Source organism: Triticum aestivum, chromosome 2B (assembly GCF_018294505.1).
Source record: "Triticum aestivum cultivar Chinese Spring chromosome 2B, IWGSC CS RefSeq v2.1, whole genome shotgun sequence".
Lineage (NCBI taxonomy): Eukaryota > Viridiplantae > Streptophyta > Magnoliopsida > Poales > Poaceae > Triticum > Triticum aestivum.
In genome coordinates, this window is record NC_057798.1 from 186,226,118 (window position 1) to 186,250,726 (window position 24,609).

The 24,609-nt window shown below is 46.9% G+C and overlaps 2 protein-coding genes across 2 annotated transcripts; one reads left to right on the forward strand and one right to left on the reverse strand.

The window, feature by feature from the left end:
* The first annotated feature begins 17,229 nt into the window (after positions 1–17,229).
* Positions 17,230–20,109, forward strand: LOC123044254 (protein PYRICULARIA ORYZAE RESISTANCE 21). The gene is made up of 3 exons (XM_044466947.1): positions 17,230–17,463; positions 18,748–18,829; positions 19,002–20,109. The coding sequence occupies exons 1-3, from the start codon at positions 17,452–17,454 to the stop codon at positions 19,835–19,837; spliced, it is 930 nt and encodes a 309-aa protein (XP_044322882.1). The 5' UTR covers positions 17,230–17,451; the 3' UTR covers positions 19,838–20,109.
* Positions 20,110–23,262: 3,153 nt separating this feature from the next.
* Positions 23,263–24,603, reverse strand: LOC123044255 (probable carboxylesterase 18). Its single transcript, XM_044466948.1, has one exon. The coding sequence runs from the start codon at positions 24,486–24,488 to the stop codon at positions 23,442–23,444; it is 1,047 nt and encodes a 348-aa protein (XP_044322883.1). The 5' UTR covers positions 24,489–24,603; the 3' UTR covers positions 23,263–23,441.
* Between the last annotated feature and the right edge of the window lie 6 nt (positions 24,604–24,609).

The following is a 24,609-nucleotide window of genomic DNA, read 5'->3' on the forward strand; positions in this document are numbered from 1 at the left end:
ATTTTGTAGAGACTTGGTAAATAACTCAGCTAGATTTTCGCATGATTTAATTTGCAATACGTTTTTTCCCTGCTTTGCTGAAGATCATGGGGGAGGGGGACCACTTAGGAGAAATATGCTTAGTGATATTACTCTTGATGTATCATGTTTGCATCTGTGCAACATAGGCTGCATTATCTTCATAGATAATGGTTGGTGATTCTATCGACCAATTCCACATGACTGTTGTATGTGGATTATCATTCTGCGAAGCCATACACATCCGCATGTTGCTTCAAATAATGAAATTATTTCAGAATGATTGGTAGATGTTGCCACCAGAGTCTATTTTGAAGACTTCCATGATATAGCAGTGCCACCATGTTGGAACACGAAGCCGGTCTATGATATGGCATTATGGGGATCAGACAAATAACCGGCATCTGCGTATCCAATCGTATTACAATCCTGATTTTTCTGGAACTGGAAAAATAGGCCAAGATCCTTTGTGCCTTGGAGATATCGAAAGATATTCTTCACTCCAGATCAATGACGTTTGGTGGGAGTTGCGCTATGTCTAGCAAGTAGATTCACTGCAAATGCAATATCAGGTCTTGTGGAATTTGCAAGATACATAAGCGCTTCAACGGCACTAAGGTATGGAACTTCAGGTCCCAACACCTCTTCTCCAACATCCCTTTGTCTAAAAGGATCTTTCTTCATGTCTAGAGATCGAACCACCATGGGAGTTTTAGATGGATAGGATTTGTCCATATTGTATTTCTCCAATATTTTTTGGATATATGCAGATTGGTGTACCATGATTCCCGAGGGAAGGTGCTCAATTTGAATACCTAAGAATTTTTTTATTTTACCCAAATCCTTCATCTCAAATTCCATCTTTAGATGATTGTGTGCTTCATCAATGTCTGGTGTGTTGCCAATGATGTTGAGATCATCAACGTACACAGAAATAATGCAAAATCATGTAGAGGACTTTTTGATGAAGACACATGGGCAATCAACACTATTGGAGTAACCTTTCACAAGAAGGGACTCACTGAGTCGGTTGTACCACATCCGTCCCGACTGTCTTAAGCCATATAATGACTTATTTAGCTTTACACAATACATGTTGCGTTTTGCATTTTTATTCGAGGCAGAGATTCCCTCAGGAACCTTCATATATATGTCCGAATCTAGTGACCCATAAAGATATTCGGTCACGACGTCCATCAACTGCATAGATAGACGATTTTGCACGAACAACGATATGAGATATCAGAAAGTGGTTGCACTCATTACTGGAGAATATATTTCAGTGAAATCAATGCAGGGTTTCTGCGTGAAACCTTGTGCTATGAGCCTTAATTTATATCTCACCTCCTCATTGTTCTCATTCCATTTCCGAAGAAAAACCCATTTGAATCCCATAGGGAAAACACTAGGAGGTGTCGGTATTGCTTTAGTGGATACCTTTCTTTTGTTAAGCGAGGCGATTTCTACTTGGATTGCATCCTTCCATTTAGGTCAGTCAGAGCGCTTTTGGCACTTAACGATTGACCTTGGATCATGATCAGTGAGAAGGGTATCTGCAATCTTTTCAGCAAAATATATGTCAATAGTCATAGTCTTATGGTCAAAAGATTCTCCAGAATCAACATGGTTGATGGAAATTTTCTGCACCCCTAGTGTCTCTTCATGATTTCCCAATATGATTGAGTTTGGGTGTTCCGATGTCCCAGCCAGTTTTTGCACACTAGAGCTGGGTTATGGAGGCTACCGTTCCACTGGGTGTATACTACCCATCAGGTGTTTGTCAATGTTGAGTTGACCTGCATTTACTGACTCCGAGGTTTTTCTCCTCAATTTCCTTTGTTGCTTGCTAGAAGCATGCTCCAGGTTAGAGGCCGTACTACTCCCCCTCCTTTTAGGAATAGGGAGTTGAGTGGTTTTTATTGTTACCTCCACTCTTTCTGGCGTGTTTCTGGCCGAATTTAAGGATTTTGTAACACCTTTTAAATCGGTAAATGAATTTGGCAGATTATTTGCAAGATGTTGCAAATAAACAATCCTCCGAACTTGAAGTTCGGTCTCTTGGGTACGTGAATCAGAGGATGAAATGGCATGAGCATTCCAATCAATTTCCGGGCTTTCTTTCTGGTATTTGAAATCTCCCCCTAATGTCGAAAAATGTTCCTCATTAAATATGCAATCAGCGTGACGGGCTGTGAACAGATCCCCAGTCAGGGGTTCCAGGTACTTGATAATCGATGGCAATTTGTACCCCCACATAGATCCCCAAATTCCTGTGTGGGCCCAGAGATGTCCGTTGTGGTGGTGAGATTGAGATGTATGCAGCACATCCAAACTTATGCAGATGGGAAATGCTAGGAGGAATTACACATACCAATTCCAGAGGGGAAGAACTCTGATATGAAGTTGGCCTCAATTGTTGTGCCACCCTGGGTCAGAGCAACCGGTTTACCTTGCATTGCCAACCCAGAGATCATGTCTTCTGGCAATACACAACATCTTGGTACAGAAAACAACCGCTTTATTGATACTAGCGGAAGCATAGTGCGATATTACATCACGTACTGAGGCCAAGAGGCACGCTCGGTGCGGCTGAACATTATGTACATTATTTAGTGAACATAAAGGGGCCTCGATCACGACAACTACACGGCAGCGGAACGACAACGAAGCGGGACTCCATAGCACAGGGACACCGATGTGGACATGATCTAGACACGGCAGCACTCTGATCCAGTTAGACTTTCCTGAAATCTGGCATAACACGCCAGGTCAGTACATTGAATGTACTTGCAAGATCACAACAAGCATAAACATAATGGCAAACAATATCATGACATTTAATCAAGTTAAATGCAAACAACATGCTACTCATGCCATGAAACCAAACTTGTGCACCGAGTCCCTTAGACTCTCTTACCAACGGGTTGCCTCGCAACTAAACGGTGATCATCCACGGATCACAAACGAAACCATACTCGGTTCAACGGGTTACCTTGTAACCAAACGATGATCATTTACGGATCACAAATGGACCCAAACTCAGTTTAACGGGTTACCTTGTAACCAAACGGTGATCATTCACACATCACAAATGGAACCACAACGGTCAGTCTCACTGACATCATCATGATTTAACCAATGTCATGCAAATAACTTAATGTGCAAGATTACTTTATGAAAGTTGATCCATGGCGTGACTTACTTATGAACTGGGCCCTTATCCGCAGGCGCGGCTATCGATAGATTTAATACACTCTGCAGAGGTAGCGCACTGTACGCACACCACGAAACCCATGGCCTCGCACTCCCATTCGAGTGGACCAACGGCATTCCGACAGAACTCTCCCGTTGCCATGACACTCTTTCGGCCACTCTGACTAACTCCCCACTTGGCTAAGTCATGGGTGGCCCGTGCCTACCAAAGGCATCATGACCACCATCGTGGCAAAACGGCCACCGTCGTGGCAAAACAAGACGGTCCCAAACGGGGACAAGGTACCATCTCAACAACAACAGGCACACAAGGTTATGTCTGCTTACCGGGCCAAGGTTATGTCTGCTTACCGGGCCATGGTAATGCACGCCCATAACCTTCCCTCGTTGGAGGCACCAACAAGAGGCATGACAACAGACCGACTAACGACCTTCCCATAAAAGGCAACTATGGTTGCATTGGTCAGCCCGATTCAGTGGCACCATGACCCGGTCAACTCTATGTTCAAGTTCAATTAACAACAGGTTAACTTGAAATAAAATGCTCGAATCACCATATGCCATGCTCATGCAACCATATGACATGCATCTCATATCACTTGAAAGTAACAGATCAACCTCATCAAAAGTTCTACTTGCACAAATCATCACTAAACTTTGCTGAGTCTTTCTTACTAGTTATTTGCACTCATCATTTTTAGTTTATCATTTACCATATGAAACTCATCATGCATATATGAAAATAATACCGATGCTCATCATACCAAAGTCATAACCAAATCACATAGTCAACTACTCATGCTATATCTCACTAGTTCAGGCACTCACTTCTGTAAACTAAGCACCTTGCTCATGACAAAATAACTAACACAAGAATTATTCATTTAATAAATATATGCAAGAAATATCATATATTCAAGTTGAAAAAATCATGGATCTTGCAAAGACACCATGAAAATCTTTATGTGGCTTGCCTTATTTCAGAGGAGCTTCACACTGCTCCTGGATATCTTCAAGACAAGCTTCTCCTTCTAAAAATAAATAAAATGACAAAAAGAAAACATCAAGAGCACTTCTGAAAATTACCAGAAAATCTAGGCAGCTGAGAAAAATCTCATCTTGGGTCTGCTACTAGAGATTTCCAGTAAGAACACAGTGCAAAAAGAATCAACTCATTTGGACTTGTGGTTTAGGAGTTACAACTAGTCAAAGTTCTAGTCAAAATTTGATTTAAATTTGAAATAAAGAAAACCAGGGGGTGACGTCGATGGCGCACTTCTGAAATGCGCCACCACTCATACCGCTTCGCGCGCGGTTGATAGGCTGACAGCGGGCCCCACTGGCCAGGTCGGAGGGAGAGGGGGAGAGAAACAGAGGTGGGCGGCGTGTCGGTGGCGCATTCTCCGGCGAGGAGTGCCCGGCATTAGATCTGAAGGGATAGGAAGAAAGTGGAGATCGAGGCGTGCCTGCCCGTACCCGTAGCATACCTAGGGGTGGCCGGACGGGGTCAGAATGGAGCTCTCTAGTGGTGGTAGAAAACAGAGGTCGGCGGAGTTGATGACAACGACATCGTGGGGCTTCACCAGCAGCTCCAACATGGTCGGAGGGCGCCAGTGAACCACCAGCAAGCCGCCAGAGGAGTGGATGGAGCTCGAAAGGCAGTGGAGTGAGGCGGAGGGGCTACGGGGAATCGCCGGCGAGCTCGGGGCGGGGCGGCGGCCAGAGGCCTGCCCGGCCGGGCTATGACTGTTCTATGAGCTCGTGGAGGTTATGGGTGTGTGCGGTGATGCTCAAGGAGTCGGGAGGGGGCCGTATATATAGGCGAGCGGGAGGAGGGGATCGGGCTCCGCCATGAAGCTTCTGGACACGGCGCCCAGCGATGAACGACATCATCGATAGGGGGAGAAGGCGACGCAGCTTGTGCGGGCACTGTGGGAAGGCGGAGACGAGCACAAGAGCTAGGAATGCGATGAGAACATTGCACGGGCGCCCTGTTGGCTTGGCCGTGGCGAGCTCCAGCGTAGGCGTGTGCCAGTGCGGAGTTAAGGGGGTGGAGACGAGGATGGTGGCGAGGTTTGGCAAGGTGTGGTGGTCGGGGAAGCGAGCACGCGCTCAACAGAAGCGCGGGCGCGTCACAGAGCGCGCCGGATGCATGCCAACACCCCTGGACGGACGTGGTCACCGCGTGAACTATGACATCAGGTTGTGCTAAGTGCAAACTTCATGTCTGGCGTGTAGTCCTTGGTGGTTTGAGTGATTCCAACGATTTGTGTTGAACCCAGGAGCTGTGAGTGCGTGGTTTACTTCCTGGTAAGTTTCTGGACAGTAACTTGTGGGGTTAACTGAGAGTGATTCAATAAGAGTTAAGGGCTGGGCTTTGGGGTTTAGCATTCTCTTAGGAAGGTAATGAAGCTTAGAAAAGATCAGCCTCATTGGATCAAGGGAAAATATACTTGTTGTATAAAGTGGCTATTCTGTCCAGAATAGAAATGATTTTCTATAGCAAAAATATCCCAAAAAGTTATGCAATATTTTTGCTTAGGGAGATGCCCTAGGGTTCAGAGAATATGTGTGATTTTCAGGGAAGAAAATGAATATTTTTCTGTTATGAAAAATATTCCTTGGGTCATTTTTGGAATTCTACTGAGAAAGAAAGTTGAGTTAGGGGTGGACGGGTCACTTGGGTGAAAATCAAGGGTATGCCCAAGTGCTCAAGTCTATTTGAATTGATTCAAAACTTCAAATCCAAAGCAAAGGCAAAAGAAAGTCTGGAAAAAGAGAGAAGGCAAATCCAGGCTATCACAATTGTATCAAGTCAGCAGCATGTAAAACAACGTGACCCCAATGATATGTCTCCAATGTATCTATAATTTTTGATTGCTCCATGCTACTTTATCTACTGTTTTAGGCAATATTGGGATTTATTATCCACTTTTATATTATTTTTGGGACTAACCTATTAACCGGAGGCCCAGCCCAGATTTGCTGTTTTATGCCTATTTCAGTGTTTCGAGGAAAAGGAATATCAGACGGAGTCAAAACGGAACGAAATCAACTGGAGAAGTTATTTTTGGAAGGAAAGCAACCCAGGGAACTTGGAGTGCACGTCAGGGGAGATACGGGCTGCCCACGAGGGTGGGGGCGTGCCCACCCCCCTGGGCACGCCCCCTACCTCGTGGGGCCCCCGTAGCTCCACCGACGTACCCCCTGCACCCATATATACCTACGTACCCTAAAACTTCCAGAACAGAAGATAGATCGGGAGTTCCGCCGCTGCAAGCCTCTGTAACCACCAAAAACCAATCGGGACCCTGTTCCGGCACCCTGCCCGAGGGGGATCCCATCACCGGTGGCCATCTTCATCATCCCGGCGCTATCCATGACGAGGAGGGAGTAGTTCACCCTCGGGGCTGAGGGTATGTACCAGTAGCTATGTGTTTGATCTCTCTCTCTCGTGTTCTCTCTCGTGTTCTTCTATGGCATGATCTTGATGTATCCCGAGCTTTGCTATTGTAGTTGGATCTTATGATGTTTCTCCCCCTCTACTCTCTTGTGATGAATTGAGTTTCCCCTTTGAAGTTATCTTATCGGATTGAGTCTTTTATGAGAACACTTGATGTATGTCTTGCCGTGATTATCTGTGGTGACAATGGGATATCATGTGCCACTTGTTGTATGTTTTGGTGATCAACTTGCGGGTTTCGTGACATTGGGAACCTATGCATAGGGGTTGGCACACGTTCTTGACTCTCCGGTAGAAACTTTGGGGCACTCTTTGAAGTACTTTGTGTTGGTTGGATGAATCTGAGATTGTGTGATGCATATCGTATAATCATGCCCACGAATACTTGAGGTGACAATGGAGTATCTAGGTGACATTAGGGTTTTGGTTGATTTGTGTCTTAAGGTGTTATTCTAGTACGAACTCTTTTATAGATTGATCCGAAAGAATAACTTTGAGGTGGTTTCGTACCCTACCATAATTTCTATGTTTGTTCTCCGCTATTAGTGGCTTCAGAGTGACTCTTTGTTGCATGTTGAGGGCTTGTTATATGATCTATCTAAGTTATTATTGTTGAGAGAACTTGCACTAGTGAAAGTATGAACCCTAGGCCTTGTTTCCTATCATTGCAATACCGTTTACGCTCACTTTTACCACTTGTTACCTTGCTGTTTTTATATTTTCAGATTACAAAAACCTATATCTACTATCTATATTGCATGTGTATCTTCATCTCTTCGCCGAACTAGTGCACCTATACAATTTACCATTGTATTGGGTGTGTTGGGGACACAATGGACTCTTTGTTATTTGGTTGCAGGGTTGTTTGAGAGAGACCATCTTCATCCTACGCCTCCCATGGATTGATAAACCTTAGGTCATCCACTTGAGGGAAATTTGCTACTGTCCTACAAACCTGTGCACTTGCAGGCCAACAACGTCTACAAGAAGAAGGTTGTGTAGTAGACATCAAGCTCTTTTCTGGCGCCGTTGCCGGGGAGGTTAGCGCTTGAAGGTATATCTTTAGATCTTGCAATCTAATCTTTTTGTTTCTTGTTTTAGCACTAGTTAGTCTATAAAAGAAAATTATAAAAAAATGGAATTGAGTTTGTCTCATATGCTTCATCTTTTTAATGTCTTTCGTGAAAATGATGGGAAGAAAAATTGTGCTCAAGTATTAGAAGAAGAATTACATAGAATGCTTGGCATAAAATATGTGAATGATGAGCATGATTGCAATGTTGTTAGTATGAATTCCTTGAATATCCATGATGCTAATGATATGCAAAGCCACAAGCTTGGGGAAGCTATGTTTGATGAAGATGATATTTTTTGTCCCCCAAGCTTTGATAAGCAAATTTACTATGATGAAAGCATGCCTCCTATCTATGATGATTATTGTGATGACACGTATGCTTTAAAGAATAATGATAACCATGAAACTTGTCGTCTTGATCCTAATTTTAAATCATATGATAGTTATTTTGTTGAGTTTGCTCCCACTACTATTCATGAGAAGAATTTTGCTTATGAGGAGAGTAGTAAATTTTCTATGCAAGTAGATCATGAAAAGAATGCTTTAGGTGCTGGTTATATTGTTGAATTCATTCATGATGCTACTGAAAATTATTATGAGGGAGGAACATATGCTTGTAGAAATTGCAATAATGTCAAGTTTCCTCTCTATGTGCTTCAAGTTTTGAAGCTATGCTTGTTTTACCTTCCTATGCTAGTCGATTATCGTTCCCATAAGTTGTTTGCTCACAAAATCCCTATGCATGGGAAGTGGGTTAGGCTTAAATGTGCTAGTCATATGCTTCATGATGCTCCCATTATATTTTAATTCTTATCTTTTATGTGAGCATCATTGTCATCATCATGCCTAGCTAGAAAGGCATTAAAGAAAAGCGCTTGTTGGGAGACAACCCAATACTTATCCTTACTGTTTTTGTGTGTTCACATGATTATGCTACTGTAGTAATCATGTTTTATAGCTTTTGTTTCAATAAAGTGCCAAGTAAGACCTTTAGGATGGCTTACGGTGATAGTTGTGTTGATCCTGCTGAAAATCAGAAACTTTTGCACCCAGTAAATTAGTTTTGTTAATTCACAGAAATGTGCTTATGATCTGATTCTTTTTGCTTGGGATTGGTACACGAATTGCTTAGGACTTCCTAATTTTGTAGGATATTTGGAGTTGCATAACTATACGTTTGATACAGATTACTACAGACTGTTCTGTTTTTGACAGATTCTGTTTTATATGTGTTGTTTGCTTATTTTGATGAATCTATGAGTAGTATCGAAGGGTATGAACCATAGATAAGTTGGAGTACAGTAGATATTACACCAATATGAATTTAGAATGAGTTCATTACAGTACCTAAGTGGTGGTTTTATTTTCTTATACTAACGGAGCTTACGAGTTTTCTGTTGAGTTTTGTGTTGTGGACTTTTCAAGTTTTGGGTAAAGATTTGATGGACTATGGAATAAGGAGTGGCAAGAGCCTAAGCTTGGAGATGCCCAAGGCACCCCAAGGTAATATTCAAGGACAATCAAGAGCCTAAGCTTGGGGATGCCCCGGAAGGCATCCCCTCTTTCATCTTCGTCTATCGGTAACTTTACTTGGAGCTATATTTTTATTCACCACATGATATGTGTTTTGCTTGGAGCGTCATTTTCTCCTTTTAGTATTTGCTTGCTGTTATTTATAATAATGTTTTGCATCTTTAGTTTCAATAAAGAAGTCAAGGATAGCCTTTGCCATGCTTATTTTGCTAGTATGCATGTTGCTGTTTGAAAACAGAAAGTTTACCGCTGTTGCAAAAATTCCTTAGAAAAGTCAGAGAGTGGTATAATGTTTAATCCTTTTGAATATTGAGCTCTGATAAATTTATTACAGTGGGAATTTTAGTTCATAATTTTTGGAGTCAGGGAAGTATTGATACTCTTGCATTCTTTACAGACTGTACTGTTTTGGCAGATTGCTGTTATGGTTGCATTGTTTGCATATGTTTGCTTGATTAATGATTCTATTTGAGGATAGGAGTATTAAATATGCAGAGGCATTTAGTATGCAATGTTTAATAATAATGTTAGTGATTTGTTACATTAGAAAATGATAAGGTTTTGCATTGGTTTATACTAACCTATCTCACGAGTTCTTGTTGAGTTTGTTGTGAATGAAACTTTTGATAAAAAGAGAAACCATAATATGAGAGGAATTAAGGAGACACAAAAGCTCAAGCTTGGGGATGCCCAAGGCACCCCAAGATAATATTTCAAGAAGTCCCAAGCATATAAGCTTGGGGATGCCCCGGTAGGCATCCCACCTTTCTTCTTCAACAACTATTGGTTAGTATCGGTTGAGCCTAAGTTTTTGCTTCTTCACATGAGTTGTGCTATCCTTGCAATGTAGTTTTATTTAGATTTGCTTGCTGTTTGAATAAAGTATCAAGATCTAAAATTATTAAATGAGAGAGAGTCTTCGCATAGTTGCATAATTATTTAGCTACTCATTGATCTTCACTTATATCTTTCGGAGTAGGTTGTCATTTGCTCTAGTGCTTCACTTAAATCTTTTATAGCACGGTGGTGGATTTGTTTTAAAGAAACTATTGATCTCTCATGCTTCACTTATATTATTTTGAGAGTCGTTAATAGCATGGTAATTTGCTTAATATTAATATACTTGGTATTCAAGATATGTGAAACTTTCTTATGAGTGTGTTGAATACTAAGAAAAGTTTGATGCTTGATAATTGTTTTGAGATATGGAGGTAATAGTATCAAAGTCGTGCTAGTTGAGTAATTGTGAATTTGAGAAATGCTTGTGTTGAAGTTTGCAAGTCCCGTAGCATGCACGTATGGTTAAAGTTGTGTAACAAATTTGAAACATGAAGTGTACCTGGCTTGTGCATCCTTATGAGTGGCGGTCGGGGACGAGCGATGGTCTTTTCCTACCAATCTATCCCCCTAGGAGCATGCGCATAGTAGTTGATTTTTGATGACTTCTAAATTTTTGCAATAAGTATATGAGTTCTTTTGACTAATGTTGAGTCCATGGATTATACGCACTCTCACATTTCCACCTTTGCTAGCCTCTTCGGTACCGTGCATTGCCCTTTCTCATCTTGAGAGTTGGCGCAAACTTCGCCGGTGCATCCAAACCCCGTGATACGATATACTCTATCACACATAAACCTCCTTATATCTTCCTCAAAACAGCCACCATACCTACCTATCATGGCATTTCCATAGCCATTCCGAGATATATTGCCATGCAACTTCCATCATCATCATGACATACATTACTTTTGTCATATTGCCATTGCATGATCTTGTAGTTGACATCATATTTGTGGCAAAGCCACCATGCATTATTTTCCATACATGTCACTCTTGATTCATTGCACCATCCCGGTACACCGCCGGAGGCATTCATATAGAGTCATATCTTGTTCTAAGTTTCGAGTTGTAATCCTTGTGTTGTAATCAATAGAAGTGTGATGATCATCATTATTAGAGCATTGCCCAAATAAAAAAAAGAGAAAGGCCAAAAAAAAAGAAAGGCCCAAAAAAAGAAAAAAAATGGGGCAATGCTACTATCTCTTTTTCCACACTTGTGCTTCAAAGTAGCACCTTGTTCTTCATGTAGTGAGTCTCATATATTGTGCTTCAAAGTAGCACCTTGTTCCTCATGTAGTGAGTCTCATAAGTAGTCCTTTTCATACTAGTGGGAATTTTTCATTATAGAACTTGGCTTGTATATTCCTACGATGGGCTTTCTCAAATGCCCTAGGTCTTCGTGAGAAAGCGAGTTGGATGCACACCCACTAGTTTTTCTTTTGTTGAGCATTCATAGCTCTAGTGCATCCGTTGCATGGCAATCCCTGCTCACTCACATCAATATCTATTGATGGGCATCTCCATAGCCCGTTGATACGCCTAGTTGATGTGAGACTTTCTCCTTTTTTGTCTTCTCCACACAATCCCCATCATCATATTCTATTCCACCCATAGTGCTATATCCATGGCTCGCGCTCATGTGTTGCGTGAAGGTTGAAAAAGTTTGAGATTATTTGAGTATGAAACAATTTCTTGGCTTGTCATCGGGGGTATAGAAGTTGGGAACATCTTTGTGTGACGAAAATGAAGCATAGCCTAACTATATGATTTTGTAGGGATGAACTTTCTTTTGCCATGCTATTTTGAGAAGACATGATTGCTTTGATTAGTATGCTTGAAGTATTATTATTTTTGTGTCAATATGAACTTTTGTCTTGAATCTTTCGGATCTGAATATTCATATCACAATTAAGCAGATTTACATTGAAATTATGCCAAAGTATCACTCCGCATCAAAAATTCTTTTTTATCATTTACCTACTCGAGGACGAGCAGGAATTAAGCTTGGGGATGCTTGATACGTCTCCAATGTATCTATAATTTTTTATTGCTCCATGCTACTTTATCTACTGTTTTAGGCAATATTGGGCTTTATTATCCACTTTTATATTATTTTTGGGACTAACCTATTAACCGGAGGCCCAGCCCAGATTTGCTGTTTTATGCCTATTTCAGTGTTTCAAGGAAAAGGAATATCAGACGGAGTCAAAACGGAATGAAATGAATTGGAGAAGTTATTTTTGGAAGGAAAGCAACCCAGGGAACTTGGAGTGCACGTCAGGGGAGATATGGGCTGCCCACGAGGGTGGGGGGCGCGCCCCCTACCTCGTGGGGTCCCCGTAGCCCCATCGACGGACCCCCTGCACCCATATATACCTACATACCCTAAAACTTCCAGAACAGAAGATAGATCGGGAGTTCCGCCGCTGCAAGCCTCTGTAGCCACAAAAAACCAATCGGGACCCTGTTCCGGCACCCTGCCGGAGGGGGATCCCATCACTAGTGGCCATCTTCATCATCCCGGTGCTATCCATGATGAGGAGGGAGTAGTTCACCCTCGGGGCTGAGGGTATGTACCAGTAGCTATGTGTTTGATCTCTCTCTCTCTCTCTCTCTCTCTCTCTCTCTCTCTCTCTCTCGTGTTCTCTCTCGTATTCTTCTATGGCACGATCTTGATGTATCCCGAGCTTTGCTATTGTAGTTGGATCTTATGATGTTTCTCCCCCTCTACTCTCTTGTGGTGAATTGAGTTCCCCTTTGAAGTTATCTTATCAGACTGAGTCTTTTATGAGAACACTTGATGTATGTATTGCCGTGATTATCTGTGGTGACAATGGGATATCATGTGCCACTTGATGTATGTTTTGGTGATCAACTTGCGGGTTTCGTGACATTGGGAACCTATGCATAGGGGTTGGCACACGTTCTTGACTCTCCGATAGAAACTTTGGGGCACTCTTTGAAGTACTTTGTGTTGGTTGGATGAATCTGAGATTGTGTGATGCATATCGTATAATCATGCCCACGGATACTTGAGGTGACAATGGAGTATCTAGGTGACATTAGGGTTTTGGTTGATTTGTGTCTTAAGGTGTTATTGTAGTACGAACTCTTTTATAGATTGATCCGAAAGAATAACTTTGAGGTGGCTTCGTACCCTACCATAATTTCTACGTTTGTTCTCCGCTATTAGTGGCTTCAGAGTGACTCTTTGTTGCATGTTGAGGGCTTGTTATATGATCTATCTAAGTTATTATTGTTGAGAGAACTTGCACTAGTGAAAGTATGAACCCTAGGCCTTGTTTGCTATCATTGCAATACCGTTTACGCTCACTTTTACCACTTGTTACCTTGCTGTTTTTATATTTTCAGATTATAAAAACCTATATCTACTATCTATATTGCACTTGTATCTTCATCTCTTCGCCGAACTAGTGCACCTATACAATTTACCATTGTATTGGGTGTGTTGGCGCACAAGAGACTCTTTGTTATTTGGTTACAGGGTTGTTTGAGAGAGACCATCTTCATCCTACGCCTCCCACGGATTGATAAACCTTAGGTCATCCACTTGAGGGAAATTTGCTACTGTCCTACAAACCTGTGCACTTGCAGGCCCAACAACGTCTACAAGAAGAAGGTTGTGTAGTAGACATCACCCAACAAGAGGTTGGCAATTTGTAATTCATCAACAAAGGTCTTGCAATGAGTTTGATCCTCTTAATCAATGATTTGGCCAAACCATTTTGTGTATGGACATATGGAATAGAGTGTTGAACTTCTCCCCAAATCCATGCAATAATTATTGAAAGCACGTGAGGAGAATTCTGCAACATTGTCCATTCGAATTGATTTAATTCGACTTTCAGGATAATGGGCTTGCAAATTAATGACTTGCCTCGTTATCTTGGCAAATGCATGGTTCCATGTGGATAGAAGACACACATGTGACCATCGTGTAGATGCGTTAATCAGAACCATGAAAGACCTGAAAAGTCCAAATAATGGTTGAATGGGACCACAAATGTCTCCTTGAATATGTTCAAGGAACTGAAGTGGTTCAGCTTGTACTTTGAGGTGTGAGGGCCTCAAAGTCTGAAGATTGAGGAAATTTTGACTCAAGCAAATTATGACCAATGGAATTGCTAGTGATTTTTCTCATCATTCCGATTCTGGGATGGCCTAGGCGATCATGCCAGGTTTGGAATGCATTAACATTCTGAAAAATTACTTTGTATGTAACATGTTCTACGGGTTTGATGTACGTATAGTCCAAACCAGACGATTTTCTCATGTACCTTTTTGCCATATTCATGATCTTTGGTAAAGTGTAAATACTCCTCTTTGTTGTCTTGATGGGTTTCAATGTGAAAATATTTTTACGGATATCTTGATAACTGATCAGGGTACATGAAGAATCGGGATACAATAAAGCATCCTCAATTGTCACTTATGTATCACTTGGGAGGGTGAATATGGCACGTTCAGTACCAATAATCACTGTATCGCGTCCAGCGGTAGTTAGAATATCTCCATTCATCTTTTTCAGAGTTTGGAAATATTTCATCTCCCTCAGTATGGAGTTTGTGATACCACTGTCCACAAGGCATAATTCCTCTTCCATCAGATTGTCCCTGTAGAAAATGGCAACGAGTGCTCTTTCCCTCCCTTTCTTTCTCTTTTGCTCTTCGCTGGTTGTTCTACGTGGGTGATAACATGTTTGAGATCGAAAATGAAATCTCTGTCTTCTGTCGATGGTTACAGGCCCCTCTTATATGTCTCAGAGAGACACGACGATCCATCGCGAGGGGACGTTGGTTCCAGGGAATCGAACGGAGGTGTCTGTTGTGGGAGCAACCGCACGATGGTTGGGCAAGGGGAGATTTCGCCCCTAATTACATAATTAGTTTTACACATTAGTCTATGCATGTAATGCTGCCACATCATACATGCATGTTAGCCATCCTTCATATTTTTGTTCGAAATGATATTTCTAGCAGTAATTCAAAAGCTTTTATTATATTTTTAGAGACTTTCTTTATTGATATTCAGGCTTATATTTTGTTTTCATTGGATTTAGTTATTATTTAGCAACTATTTACACATTTTTTAACAAAGCTATCGCAGCAACACGTAGAGTATCATCTATTGATATCCTTCATATTTTTGTTCGAAATGATATTTCTAACAGTAATTCAAAAGCTTTTATTATATTTTTAAAGACTTTCTTTATTGATATTCATGCTTATATTTTGTTTTCATTGGATTTAGTTATTTTTAGCAACTATTTACACATTTTTTAACAAAGCTATCGCGGCAACACACAGGGTATCATCTATTGATACAACGACTCTCATGAACTGAGCCGGCATATCATCTTGAGATGCCAGAACTTGAACCCTGGTGGACTGGAGATACCACTGTCAACCTAACCATCCCAACCAAAGGTTGGTTCGCGTATGTAGTCACTTGTTAAAATCTATAGAAAGACAAATATTTAGAAACAAAGAGAGTACATACGGATGTATATAGACATATTTTAAAGTATTTAGGAATGTAGGAAGTATTCGTTTGGGAACGCGCTGTCAAACGTTCGTTCACACCTGTAACGCGACAGGCCGAAGCACCGACACAAAGCCATCACGGGCAAGGGAAATGAAAAATGCCCGTGAGGCACATGTCCGGTAGTAGCACGGAGGCGCAAACGCCATGAGAACAGGCGCATGCGTGCACGACGCCGCCACCCTCGCCGCGATCCTACCCCCCCAAGCTCGCTCGGTGGTTGGCCCTTGGTTAGCCGTGGCCTGGCTGCCACTGTCACACATGCTGCCTCGCCGGTCGCGAATCGAACGGCTGTGCATCTTGCCCCGCTTGCAGACTGCACGTTAGCCGGCACCGGATTCTGACAGCATCGGTCGTACTACCACATAGTAGTTTTCCGCCTCATATTTAACGATCCGCAAATGATTGTTTGGATTTTTCTCCATGTGAGGGGGGCATCCACGGAGCGCCGGAAACTACACCCATTCCGGGCTGCGGCCGTCTCCGGTGGCATCTTGCTCCTAAAAGGAAGTGGCAATGACACAGGAAGGTTCCCATGGTTGTTTTCTGGCGACCTCACGATGAATGGCACATGAGTTGTGCAGCACTTTGGAGGAAAAGGCCATTTCGCCCGCTGAAGATCGCCGTGCGTATGATGAATCAAAAGGCACTACCAACGAACCAGTATACTAATTAAATCTCCTGGTTGGTGGCCTAATCCATCACGTTCGCCTCTATCTACTGCCCATTAGCTAGCAGTAAAATAATCACCAGAAACTTAACCCTACGCAGAGATTTCCCAGAGCCAATTGAGCAAGCCAAGAGGCGTGCTCCCTGCGCTGCAGCACCAGAGCGCCCAGGCCTCTCGCGCAGGCGGAGTCCGGTGAAATGTCGCGCACAAAATCTCCTCGTTTTCTTTGCTGCTGACATGGTGCTCCAGCCACCTCCATTTATCTATCGGCATTTTTCGCGCACTTGCACCCGCCGGATGCACGGGGGCGGCACTTGCCCCCGGTGCACAGTCGCCGTGGCAGCAGGAGCGTTATCGTGTCACGCGTGCCGGTGAGGTGTCGAAATCGGCGGCCGCCTGGCTTGGCTGTGGTGCTGACATGCCTGGCTGGCCGCATGGAGCAGACGGCCCCGCTCCCCAGGGCTGGCTGGACAACAAAACGCAGCCCACATCACTAGCAGCTCACTTGCCACCACTGAACGTCACTCACTCAACCTACTCTAGTGACACTAGCAAGTGGAGTGTAGTAGTCAGTATCAGTAGCACTATGAATGCCTTTGTGTTGTGTATTCGTGTAGAACGGTGCTCACCATTTCCCAATTCTTTTTCCTCAGAGACGGAGGTGCTCGCCATTTATCATTTCTCTGGTGCTAGAATTGGGCTGGGTGATTTGATTTGGCGCGGCAGGTGGTGCCGGTGCGTGCCCGACGCAGGCGGGAGAGCCACAGCCCACCGACTGGACTGACGAAATGTGCGTGTATGTACTCGCACATGCCGCACAGCTAATACGGGTCAGGTCAAAGAGGACCGGAGGGCCCGCCCGTCGGTGTGCCGCCAGGGTTGGTGCCCGCGCCTGCGCCTGTGCGTGCGCGTAGGACACCCGGCTTAAAACGCCGCACCCACCACCGGTCTTCTCATCCATATTTCTTCTTCTTCGTCCTCCCCCTCCCCCCTCTCTCTCTCCTCCACAGAGAGCACACATCACACAGCACAGGCTCCTCTGAAGGTGACGACCACGCCTCAGGCGGCGCCATTGCCATGGCGGACAAGGTAACAACAACGCCTGGCCTGGCCTGCTTCTCCCCGGTCTCCTTCTCGATTTACCGCGTGGGTGGGGTGGGTGCGCGCGCGATCCGCGCTCTGAAGTTCTTCCAGCCCGAGCGTTCGTTTCTCTGAAATTCTTAGGCCCTCTTCCCTAGTTCATGCCATTTGATCTGTGTTCCGCTTCTCCTTTAGCCACTCTTCACCAGTTCACTTGGCAACGAAGCTGATCTCGGCTCCTCTTGTCCAAACCAACTGTCATCTCTGTCAGAGATTGACAGCAGCTCCATGGACAACGCCACGTTTTCGTCTGAACCCCCACAAGTCGTTGGAGTGCCGAGTACTCAAACCAGAGACGCCATGAGAAATGAAGTGCGCAGCAAGCAAAATATCTCTCGGGCTCTGACCTCAAACTCCAGTCCCTATTTCCTGTATCTGATGTCACCCCTTTCCTTTTCACCCACCGCTTTGCTGCCAGGATCAACGCGCGTTTCCCTTTTCGTTGCCAACTGATTTCAACATCATCCTTTGAGCCAAACTGGAAAACGAGCACAAAAACCCGTCGTTTTCTCATAATAGATGTGTTTGTTTCACATTTCAGTGTCACAAGTTTTCCCACTGAATTTGTTGTGATGAAACGATTTGCTCCAATATTCAGTGTTAGGACAGTTCATGGATTAATAGTACTACCGGTAAACTGTAACAAGCATTGAGTCGAATATTTAAGAGGGTCATTTGTAAACGCCATGGCTGAAGAATTGGCGACAGTTGCTTCCTTTCTCATAACAAAATTAAGAATTTTCCGACTGTAATCTGAGCATGTGAGTGACAGAGCGAGTCCTTCCTTCTGGAAGCTATAGCTCATCCTGGTACTTCTATTAGGTACTCCCTTCGTCTAGGTGTGTAAGTCATCTTATGAAAACTAAATAATTCCAAAACACTTAGGCGTGGTGCATTAAAGTCTATCTCGTTTCTTGTTTTTTGACATATCAACCAATAAAAGATGTGGAGTGTGCATGTTTTTAATGACTTGAGACTACCAAACACGACATGCAGTGGTTAGTTCATTGCATGCAATGCTATTAATTAGCAAATGAACATTAATTTATCTCGTTTTCTCCTCCTTCGTCACGGTGCACAACCTAAGATGACTTACTCACCTAGACGGAGGGAGTAGTACAGTTAAACTCTGCATTAACAATTGTCAAGTGTGAGTGTGAGACTCACACCTGGATCTACTTTTAATACTCAGCTGCATTCTCCTTCATTTAACCCCCCTCGATCTCGTCGCAGATCTCCACGGTTGTCTTCAAAGTTGACCTTGAATGCGCGCGATGCTACAGGAAGATGAGGAAGGTCCTCTGCAAGATCCAAGGTAACTTAACTCCCGTCCGTCACAGATCAGTCAATCACCCATGCAGAGAAGCCGCTATGGCCTCGTGGCCGCCGCTGACACGTGGGCCCACGTGCCTGCGAAGGTACGGTGGGTGGGCCAGCGTCGTCAACCCCGTAGGCTGACCGTGCATGCAATGGATTGTGTTGTGCAGACAAGATGAACATCAAGACCATCTCCTTCGACGAGAAGAACAACGCCGTGACGGTGTCCGGGCCGTTCGACCCCGACAAGCTGTGCAGGAAGCTCTGCTGCGAGGCCGGCCGGGTGATCAAGGAGATGCATGTCAATGGCAAGGAACAGAAGGCGGACAAGGACGGCGGCGGTGGCGAGAAGCAGAAGGCACCCAAGGACGGCGGCAAGGCCGAGAAGGACGGCGGGAAGGCGGAGAAGCCCAAGGACGGCGGCGGGAAGGCGGAGAAGCCCAAGGATGGCGGCGGGAAGGCGGACAAGGAGAAGCCCAAGGACGCCGCGGCCGCCAAGCCGGAGAAGAAGGTCAAGTTCGACGACGCGCCGCCGGCCACGGACGCCAAGCCCGGCAAGGCCATGCCGCCGCTGCCGCCCGGCATGAGCATGGCCGACCTCGGCCCGCTCCTGGAGAAGATGAAGCAGGCCAAGCAGCAGGGCGGAGGCGGGCCCCAGCCGCCGCGCGGCGAGCCGCTGGGCCCGCCGATGATGGCGCCGCCCGTGGCCGCGCAGGGGGTGGCCGTGCCGTCCATCTGGCCGGCGCCGGCCGGGCCCATGTCCTACAGCTACGACCCGACGCCGTACGGCCAGCCGGCCCAGCCGTCGTACTACGGTGGAGGCTGCGGCGGCGGGTGCGGCGGGGGTTGCCAGTGCTGCAGGCCGCCCGTGCCGGCCGGCGGGTACTACGGCGTGCCGGTGCACGACCACCAGGGGTGGTACCACGGCAACCGGCAGCCGTACTACCAGCAGCAGCAGCAGCCGTACTGCGGCGAGGACCCCAACGCCGGGTGCAGCGTCATGTGATCGGCAGGCGACGCGCCATGGGCAGAGACAGAGCAATCAGGCATCAGGCATCAGTCATCAGTGCGTGTGTGGTCACTCACGCACTCACTCATGGCCTGTGGTTAAAATTTTCCTTTTCTTTCTTCTCTCCGTGTCGTGGCCTTCTTGTTTGTTTATGTTTAATTAGGCGTTGAGTTGTGCATGTGAACAGAGGAGTTGAGCTGTTATGTACTTGGTGCCTAGCTTGTTTATTTAGTTGGTTATTGTCATGAATGAATATATTATACCAGTAATTAAGTACTCCATACAAAATTTGTAGTGGTGGTGGTATCATATTTGGATGGAACGAGTTGACTACTCTTAATTCTGATCTCGAACATGCGATGATCATTTGTACACTTGATGAAATCCATGTGATGCTATGAACACTCGCACACAAAAACACAGCGGGGCTCTGTTCTCACTCGTCAGCTAAGAGCATCTAAGGCCGGACTGGGCAAAGCCGGCCACTCAAAACGGCCCCGGATGCGCCCGCGCAGATAAGGCCCCTCAACCGGCCGCGGACCCGTCCCGGCAATCTCACGGGCCATCATATTTCCGTCCATGCATCTACGTATTTTAAATCCGGACTACGTATTTTAAATCCAGACTTTCAAATCGACGCACATACATGCAATTCGATCATGCAACACAATGTCGCATGTAAATAGCAATTATTGGTATCAATCATACATAGCATTTACATAAAATTTATTTGAAGTGTCAAACTCAAGCATTGCCTCCTTGGCTGCTATTGTGGACCCACATGTGCTCCACAAGATTATTGAGTAGATGCGTGTGCACCCATTGATTTCGAAGATTCTGATGCATCTGCAGAAAGTTCATAAGCTGAGCCGCATCTTGATCTTCCAGGATTTCAACTTGTGCTCCGAGTGCTTTGAAATCATGAGTTTGGGCTACATCATCACCATCATCCTCGACAATCATATTGTGCAGAATAACATAACATATCATCAGCTGCCACAAAGTTTCCGATTTTCACATCATTGCAGTGCTTCGCACAATTCCCCAACGAGCTTGAAGCACACAAAATGCCCTTCCACGTCCTTCCTAGCCGCTTCCTGCATTGTTGCAAAGTGGCTCTGTTTATTGCCACGCGGCTCGGCTATGATCTTCACAAATGTCGTGCACTGAGGATAGATACCATCGGCAAGATAGTATCCCATGTTGTAGTCTCGGCCGTTAACGGTGTAGTTGCACGGCGGTGATTCCCCCATTGCAAAGCCTCCTGAACACCAGAGATTGTTGAAGCACGTTGATGTCTTTGTGAGAACCGGCATTCCAAAGAAAGCATGCCAAATCCATAAGTCATGTGATACCACCGCTTCTAGTATGATGGTGGCCTCTCTGTTGTGACCTTGATACATTCCCGCAGACCTTTGGGGCAGTTTTTCCATTGTCAATGCATACAATCAGTTGATCTGATCATCCTTGGAAACCCCCTTGCCTCTCTAATAACCAACAACTTCTTCGTGTCCTGCGCATTTGGTTCTCTGAAATACTCCGGTCCAAACACCTCAACCACGGCGTGAGCAAATTTGGCAGTAGTCTTGAGGCAAATTTGGGAGCGCTCTTCCGAAGCTGCGGCGAAGAGCATGAGAACGGCTGTGGAGCGGGCGCGCGCGGCGGAGCTGTGAGCCGGACGATGCGGAGGAGGAAGAAGAGGAGGGAGCCAATGGATCCGGCAGCTCGAGGGGGGGAGGGGGCTTGGTGCAATTGGGGTGGGGTCGGGTTGTCGGGTACGACGTGGTGGGCGTTAAACCCGGGCATGGGCAGCCCGGCCCAAAAAACCCGGGGCGGGACGGGCCGGGCTTGACGTTCGGGCCGGGCTCAGGCCTTATTTTGCAGCCCGGAAGATAGTTCGGGCCGGGCTCGGGCTTCATTTTTTCTGTATTTCGGGCCGGGCTTTCGGGCTTCGGGCCGGGCTTGCACGTGCGTACACTAAAAAACAACGTTCGGCCGGGCTTTCGGGCTTCAGGCTTGATTCCGGGGCGGGCTCGGGCTTGGAAACAGGGAGTATTTCGGGCTTCGGGCCAGGCTCGGGCTTGGGAAATGAAGATCAGGCTTTTACAAGCCCGGTCCGAAACCCGGCCCGACCCGACGTTTGCCCGGGTTTAGTGGGCGTGCCCGGACGCCCCATATCCACCCCATATTTGGGTTGGATATGGGGTGCCGGTCAGCCCGGTCGTTTGAGGGCCGTTTGAGGGGGCCGCCTGGGTCAAAGAATCGTGACCGGGCAGCCCGCCCAGACGCATGAGGCGGGTTTGAGAGATACGGTTGTAGATGCTCTAAAGTTGTGAAGAAATTGTGTGAAATGTCTGTGATCAATGCGTGATGTTCTGGTATGTGTTTGGGTACGCCCGTACGGCTATGCGTGTGTTGGTTGGTCAGATTTGTTTGTCTGGTGGATCAGCTAAGTCTGATCAAATCAAATAACCAATCAATCATGCAGTCAGGCTGGTCACACACAAAAGGCTCGTGCATTATCATGCTGCCTCCGGGAACAAGAACTCGTGGATCAGCTTAATCAGCTCACAGCCTGATACAGGCGAAAAGCGGAACGAAATCATATGAATGTTCGGGGGAAAACGCGGCGAGCTTTTCATCAGAGAAAGGGGTCATCATGGAAGGAGGCCGGTGGCGTCTCCCTCTTTTGGAGGCGTAAAGCTGGTCTGGACCCTCGTATCGTTGGAAAGGCAGAAATGTCTTCGGCCGGAAGCCCCGGCTACCTTCAGTTCAGTCGGCAGCTAAACAGGCTTCTGTTCGAATAAATGTCGGCCTCCTTTTCCGGTGCTTGATGCTGCAAGCTGCTACCGCCGGCCAGGAACTGATGACAGCCACTTAGCAGAGATTTTTCTATATATCCTATGTTGAATTCTTGATGCATCTGAAGTTGATTCAAATCCTGAATGCCTGACAATGAAAAACAGCTCATCGCACAGCCACGGACGGACACAGCATCGTGCCGGTGCAGCCGCTGCGCACACGCGTGCTCTGTGCCGGCCTGTCGGGACACGGGCGCGCGCTCTGGCACTGGGGCGGTGCACTGGCGCATGGCCACGACAAGGCGTGGGGCCAGCGCGCGGCGGCCAGAAGCGCGGGCGTCGAGAATGCTCCGGCTGGATATGGATGTGGCGGGCGGTGTGTCATGCTCTTCAGATATTCCAGCAGAGACTGGTAGCTCAACTGCTCAAGATGCTCGGCCCATGCTGGCACTCGCCAAATCGGGGGCCAACGTACAGTGGATCTGTCCGCGTCGTCGCACCATTACTGTCTGGTTCGCATGGGCGATAACCTCTCCGTGACAGGAACGCCGCCAAACACGACCCTGTTTGCGCGATGAATGCCGTTCATTGCGCTGTCGACGCTTGCGTCCAATTCCCTGCTTCTCAGAACCAACGAACAACTCGTTCACAGGGAACCAGGCATGCTCGTCATGAGTACAGTGCATCGCATGTGCCCTCAAGTTCCGTCGTCACACACATCACAGCTCCAAGAATCAACACTTACCAAAAAAAATTAAAAAGATCAGTCACACACTCACACTGACTGAACTGCAAACCAACTACGAACCAGTGGACAGTGGACACTGGTCGTTCACTGGCGCGTCAAGGTGTTCGGCGGCTCGCCGGTTCACGAACTCGGCCACATCGGCCAGCAGTCTCTGCCTGTCCGCGAGGCCCTCGAACACGTAGAACGCGTGGATGGCGTCGGGGAACTCCGCGACGCGGACCTCCTCGGCGCCGGCGGCTTGCAGCGCGTGCGCGTACTCCCTCTGCCTGTCCTGGTGCACGTCCCACCCGCCCACGCACACCAGCGTCGGCGGGAACGCGCGCCACTTCCCCGCGGCGGCACCGTCGCGCTGGATCGCGGCCGGCACGTTGGCCCACTCGTGGTCCCGCGTGGCGCCCGGCGGCAGGAACGCGCGCCACAGCCACGCCAGCCGCTCCGGCGCCCCGAACGGCGCGTGGCGGAGCCGTCGCTCGGACGCGGTCTGCGCCTCGCCGCCGAAGAACGGCTGCAGTAGGACCAGCCCGGCCACGCTGCGCTGCAGGCGTGCGGCGACGTGGTGGGCGACGTTGCCGCCCGCGCTATCCCCGGCGACAAAGACGGCGGTGGGGGGAGACGGCAAGGCGCCCCCGGCGCCGGCGAGTGCCCAGCGGAGGGCGGCCTCGCCGTCGTCGTAAGCGGACGGGGCGCGGTGCTCGGGCGCGAGGCGGTAGTCCACGGAGGCGACGACGGCTGGGATGGACGCGGCGAGGCGGCGGCACAGAGCGTCGAACTGGGCCGTCGCCACGGAGTGGAACACGAAGCCGCCGCCGTGGAAATATACAACCACTGGCAGCTGGCTGCCGCTAGCGGCGGGCGCTGGAACGAACAGGCGGACGCGGAGGTGGCTGGAGACGGCGTGGTCGGTGGACGAAACGCCGGCGGCATCGGGTGCGGGGCTAGGCGGGACGGTGCGTTCGAATAGGGAGAGGAGGGAGCGGTTGACGGTGCCGTCGGCGCGGAGGGACGCGGAGTGTAGGAATGAGGCTGCGCCCACGAGCAGGCGCACCCGCCACGGCAGAGGGGGCTTCCCCGGCGGCGGCGGAGAATCCGACGACGCCATCTCTGCTCAGTTTCCGGCCGTCCGGGTGCCCCTTGGAGTTGGTGGGGATAATGTTTATGAGCGGACACCGAGCGTTTCTTGTACAGTTGTAGTACTGTACTCTATTGGCGCAGAGAGGAAC

Excerpts from the sequence above, each read along its gene's own strand:
- LOC123044255 (XM_044466948.1), bottom strand. The coding sequence starts at position 24,488 with ATGGCGTCGTCGGATTCTCCGCCGCCGCCGGGGAAGCCCCCTCTGCCG.
- LOC123044254 (XM_044466947.1), top strand. Across the intron at positions 18,830-19,001 it reads GGTCCTCTGCAAGATCCAAG|ACAAGATGAACATCAAGACC; the intron begins GTAACTTAACTC and ends TGTGTTGTGCAG.